Source organism: Oryzias melastigma, linkage group LG20 (genome assembly GCF_002922805.2).
Source record: "Oryzias melastigma strain HK-1 linkage group LG20, ASM292280v2, whole genome shotgun sequence".
NCBI lineage: Eukaryota > Metazoa > Chordata > Actinopteri > Beloniformes > Adrianichthyidae > Oryzias > Oryzias melastigma.
Genome location: NC_050531.1, coordinates 23244507 through 23250412, shown reverse-complemented (window position 1 = coordinate 23250412; position 5906 = coordinate 23244507). Strand labels below are relative to the sequence as shown.

At 39.4% G+C, this 5906-nt stretch overlaps 1 protein-coding gene across 1 annotated transcript in view; it reads right to left on the bottom strand.

The window, feature by feature from the left end:
• The window catches only part of nrn1a (neuritin 1a), an 11756-nt gene extending 7912 nt beyond the window's left edge, over positions 1–3844 (bottom strand). The window contains exon 1 of the mRNA XM_024280280.2: positions 3570–3844. Within this exon, the coding sequence (XP_024136048.1) occupies positions 3570–3624 (55 nt within the window). The 5' untranslated portion in view covers positions 3625–3844. The remainder of the gene's footprint in view (positions 1–3569) is intronic.
• Positions 3845–5906: the final 2062 nt, after the last annotated feature.

Genomic DNA, 5906 nt, shown 5'->3' with positions numbered 1-5906 from the left:
GGTGTAAATCAGCCAAAACAGCTTGCGTGTAAATATTAGTCTGACTTCAAAACAGCCTAAAAAAATAAAATAAAAAAATTAGTCAGAACAGCTAGCATATAGCTAAAATACTAGCTAAACTCCAAAACAGCCTAAAAAATGTACATTGGCCAAAACAGCTACCATGGAGCTGAAATATTAGCTAAATAGCCTAAAAGACCTTAATTAATGTAAAAATAGTCCAAAATCTAGCAGAATGTCAATTTTTAAAACTTTAAAACTGTAACTTTTTAACATAATTATGAATAATAAAGATGCAGGAATATTATAACAGAATAAATCAACTTAACCTTCAATAACTTTCAATATTTTACTCTCCATAAAAGTATATTTTGTCAAAATTATACAAGTTAGAAATAAGCACAAGATAACATCGGGTCATTAATAACAATAAAATAAAATGATCTGGAGGGCCGGATAGAAATACCCGGAGGGCCGGATCCGGCCCCTGAGTCACATGTTCTAGGGTCCAATATCCTGTTTTGGCTGCATCTCCACCACATGTGTCTGCTGGAGCAGGACGGCTCTCCTCCCTCATCTAAACTAAACACATCCCGCCCCCCCGCCGTCACGCGTGCTCGTTAACCCCCCCTCCAGTGACCTCTGTTCAGAACACGCTCGTGGTTGGTTAGGCAGAGGATGGGCCTGATTGATTGGTTTGGATAATAACACGGCTGCTGTCCGGCTCTCCTCACTCAGACTAACCGGCCGTGACGTGTAAGACCAGACAAAAAACTGTAGCATCACCGCCTGAGCCAACACCAAATACTCCTCTGGATGTAGGACAGCTGCAGACATCTTTATTCTCATTTTAGAAGGTTCTTTTCTCTCTGACATTTCAAAATAAAAGCCTTGAGAATTCTTATTATTAATAGAAGTGTCTGTGTTAAATCAAACATAAATCTATTTAAAAACAGACTGAATACTTGACTGGATTGTGTGGTGGTCAGCAGGTGGCGCTGTGCTTTCAAAGACACCAAATTAAACGGACCTGGAAAAAGAATTCGATTTTTTGGACAATTTTTCTGTCATTTCATTTTACAAAAATATATATAGAATAAAATAAATTATTTAAAATTGCAGGAAATTACACAATGATTTAAAAAATTCCTTTACTAAAGGTTAAAGCTTTATGAGTTTATCAGACCAAACGGTTGCCAGGTTTGACAGAAGAGTGCACCAAAACCCCTTATTACGCAGTCATTTCTATGTTCTATGTTCGTTTTTTTCCATAACATACAAAATATGACAAAATAAAAATCTGGAGCAGGTTCTGCTAGATTCTGGACTTACATCAGACATTAAAATCAGGACTCCAATTGTTTGAATAAAGACTTATTTTATGATTTTATCTGTTTTAGTTTAAACCTAAAGAAAAACCTCTAACATAAAGAACAAAAAATTAAACAAACAACATTTTTCACATTTATTTCAAACAAAAGCAGCACATTTCTATTTTACTGTTCAAATAAATCAAATATAGTCTCTAAAAATGGCTCTAATATGATTTAATATTTCATGGCATCTTATTGCTCTCCTATTTCAGTTTGATCCCGTTCAGATCACTGCAGTTAAAGATTCCGTTTTTCTCTCAGAGCTTTTTGGCCTCATGATTTCATCAAATCAGGTTGATTTTAGAACATGTAAGAAAATGCAAAACCTTCATGTATTTGAGAACAAATCATCAAAGTTTCATTTAACCTTAAACCCAAAAGCAGTCAGATAAAAACCAGGAGCCCCTCAGTGACAGAAATTTTTGTTTGTTTCCTAAAAAAAATAAAAAATCAGATTAAACCTGGAGTTAAACGTTTAATTTTATTGCATTTAATCATTTAAAATATGGTTTTAATTAATAGAGAAAAATATTTATTAAAATACATTTTAATTTTCAGAAATTTTATTTAGAAATGTATAATTTTATGTATTCAAACATCTGTTTCTGTTTGGATAAAATCTATTTTTTCTCTCCTGTTTGGACTGAATGGTTGAAGGAGTGAAGCTCCTCCTCCTCCTCCTCCTCCTCCTCCTCCTCCTCCTTCACTGTACACTGAACGCATTACATCACCTCAAAAACCGGGCGCACGCGCGGCGCGTGAAAAACCCTCCCTTTTACTCATATCTGAATTATTCAAACGTGTCCTTATTTCGGCTCAGAACAAAATAAAAGCTGGAGTATAATAATACTAATAATAATTTGCACTAAATATTAGTTTTTCTTGTTTTATTTTTATTACTTGAGCTTCATTTTTGGGTTAACTTTAAGGTAGTAGAATCTTTTCCGTGTGTTTGTGAAGCTCTCTGTCGTTTCAAACTCATTTCTATTCTTTTTATTCCCTTTTTCTTTTAGTCTTTTTCAGCGCTCACTCTGCCACGCGCACACGCATTATGGTCCCCGCAGAGAGGATGCCAAATCTGAGTGCGGGACTCCACGCGGGCACACCCGCCTGCCACGCACGAGGGCCCCGTCCCGTGCACGGCACAATTTTTTCATTTGCAGGCGGGAAAAGCGGCCGCGCGCGAACACGCAGCCAATCAGCGTGCAGCAAATGCGCGGGTTCATCTACACACGCAAAAAAACAAAACGGATTCAGGTGAGACGCGCGCACGCCATTTCGAGCGTTTATGAACCGGTAGCCACACACGAGCATGCGCCTCCGTGACCTTTTCTTTACACTTTCAAAGAAACAAAAGCGGCGGGCCTCACGCACGCACACGCGCGTGCTTAAAAGCCTTGTTATGCAACTCAGCCGCAGAAAAGAACAAATGGAGGCAGGGCGGGCTCCAGGGATTAGACGGATCCCGGAGGAGAATTCTCCTGATGAATGCAGCGCACGCGGCTCCAGCCCGCGCGCTTAAGCATTTTAGTACAAAAAAAAGGTTTTGGAAAAAAAGATTAAAAGAAAAAAACAGCAGGTTAGCGACCACGTCCAAATAAAAAATGAAACTGCTGTGATGGTTAAAATTTTCTTCTTTCTGCAGATTTTCGTTTCGCTTTCACTGTGAAGCGGCGCGTGCGGCATTCTGCCACTGCGCCGCGCGCACTGCGGCGGAAGCCCCGCGCGCGCTTACAAGCACGAGATTTTTTAATCTAAATGAACTCTGCGGCCTTTATAAATGTATTCTCATTCATTCTCGTTTTTTAATAATAAAAACCTCGTTCTGATTGTAATTCGGAATTATTTTAATTATCTAAAATTGAGGAGAAATTTGAGGTTTTTTTTCTGTATGGGACAATGAGGGGGTGGGCTGGGGGGTATTCCCCTCGTTAACGCACACACACGCACGCGCGCGCACGCTCAGCGTGAAGCAGAGTTCTGTTCCAACAAGCTGCTGCTGCTTCCAAACTAAAACAAATAAAAATGTTCCCGTAAATAAAATATAACTCGTTTAAAAGACTTCCGGCTGCTGAACAACTAACGAAAATATAATAAATACAACGAAAAATAACGAAATTTGATTCATAAAAATATCTATGCTCACATTTGGATCAAATCTCCCCCACTGTGCACGCGCCCGAATCCGTGCCTTACCTATGTGGACAGCCAGGAAGAGCGCGAGGCATCTGAACGAGCAGCTTCCTCCCATCCTCCGCTCACGCGCACGGACCCACACAGTTGGAAAGCCGCAGAGCGCGTGCCGCGCGCACACGCACGCGCCAACTGCTACATCCACCACTAGAACAGTTGTCCGTCCGCGTGCCGGCGGCCTTCCCTCGTTTTCCTTCCCTCCTTCGGTTTGTTTCTTCGCGCCGCTCCTCGTGCTGACTGCCGCGCGCGCGCCGAGCTCTCAGGAGCCGCTTTGGCGCGCGGAAGGAAAAAGAAGTGAGGGAAAGAGAGAGAGAGAGAGAGCCCCTCCCACCATCCGGCGTACGGCCGTCATCAATATTTTTAGATTTGATCTTTATGTGGATTTAAAAACACGACAAAGAAAAATGTCAAACGAATTCAGGAAAAACAAACCGGAAACAATTTTTTTTATTTTGTAAATCCTATAAAAGCAGTGATTTATTTCATGAAAATTTATTTTATATTATGACTGAGTTAAGTGTCTCGTTTGTTTAAAAAAAAATCCTGTTTAAAAAAATATGGATCTGTGTAATTTTTAAGTTTACCAACGAAAATCCAAGTTTATTATCATTTTTTCAATAAAAAGAAAAAAACTTAAAAATATAAGACCAGTGAATTATAAACGGATTTGAGGTTAATTTAATATTTTTGTCAGAATTTTTTTTAAAGGCTTATGAAAATTTTCCTATATTTAATTTAGTTTCTTATTGTGAAAACAAATTATTTACACTTAAACATAATAAATAAAAATCTGGTTTGGACAAATGGAGTGTATATCAATCTTTAGAGGTTTTTGTTGCTGGAAATGACCATGTTTGGGCAAGAGAAAGATAGGTTGAAAAGAATACTCATTGTATTTATATATTTACAGTCTCATTTTAAAATGATACAAAATGACAAGTGGATTAAATTTAATTAACGATTTAATGATTTTTTAAAAAGGTTAAAGCCTTGTAACCAGCTCCTGCTGGCCACCTGCGGTATTGCACGATTCAACTGCTACAGTTATTCTGATTTTAAAGGCTGTGAGAAGGACAAGTACAGACTTTACTCCAACTCAGGCTTTTATTTATGTCTGAATATGACATTTCAAAAAACATGTTTTTTGTTTCCTGTTTGGCTCGTTTGACTTTGTGAAAATATTGCTTTTGAAATATATAATTGCTGCTATTGAAAGAAAATGATAACATGCATTTATAATTGTGTCAAACTATAAACTATAATTAAATCAAACTATAAAAAGTGGAGCTGCTATGCATTAATAATAATTATAATAATAATATCTAAAAAACCTTCCAGCTGCTGCTGTTCTAAATCTGTTTAACCAAATGTTTTTGAATGAAAAATGTTAAAAAATCCCGTGAATGAAGCAAAACAATAAGATTATTAATAAAAACTTCCTGTCACACATCAATTATGTTTCCATGACCCCAAACTAAAAACTGATGCTTTTAATCTTATTTTTGAGTATTAAGGTTTTTTATTTTTTCCTGGTCTTCTTTTAAGATCAATTTTCCTTTTGTTGTCTCAGACTTTGGGTTTGGCTGCAGGCCCGCGCGCGCGCTTGCGTGTTTTTGTGAATCAGAGGAGCTCGTGCGCGTTCCCACGCTGACATCAGCTGCACGTGAAACAAAGAATCTGCTGCATTTTAAGGCAGGTTTTCCTGAAGGTGATGCAGCGCTGCAGCACAACGCACATCCACACGCGCACACACGCACGCACACCGTTTTTATCCAGACTCTTCAGAGTAAAAGTCTTCATTCTGACCACACTTCTGTTCTCTTCCCTGAACATCCACGCAGGTACACACACCTGTGTATTCTTCTATCTTCATGGGGACTTCGTGTCACCTGAGGTTGCTTCGTGTGTGCGCGTGCGTGCTTGCCTTCTGTCCGACTTTCTGTTTGACCGTCAAATTCCATCTGTCCAATCAGAGGCCAAGGCTGGGGCCGGCGTGCGCGTGCTCTTCTCCTGGCCCGCGTGGGACTCCTTGAAGGGACTGAAGGTCAACACTGCCCTCTGCTGGTGAAAGTGCCGAACTGCAGTGACTCTGTCTGAGTGGGAATTCATCAACGCGACCACAGCACTGTTGCTGACCATGTCGATCCCTTTACGACCACAGAGTACCTTCTTCTGATGATCATCTCAGACCTTCTATACGATGAGTTCACTGACCTCCACAGTCACCAGAACCCAACAGAACCTTTGGGATGTGGTGAGATGGGAACCTGGCATCAAAAGAGACGGTTATGAATGCTACAAATGAAAGTGAAAATAAATCTGAATGGATTAACAAGAAAT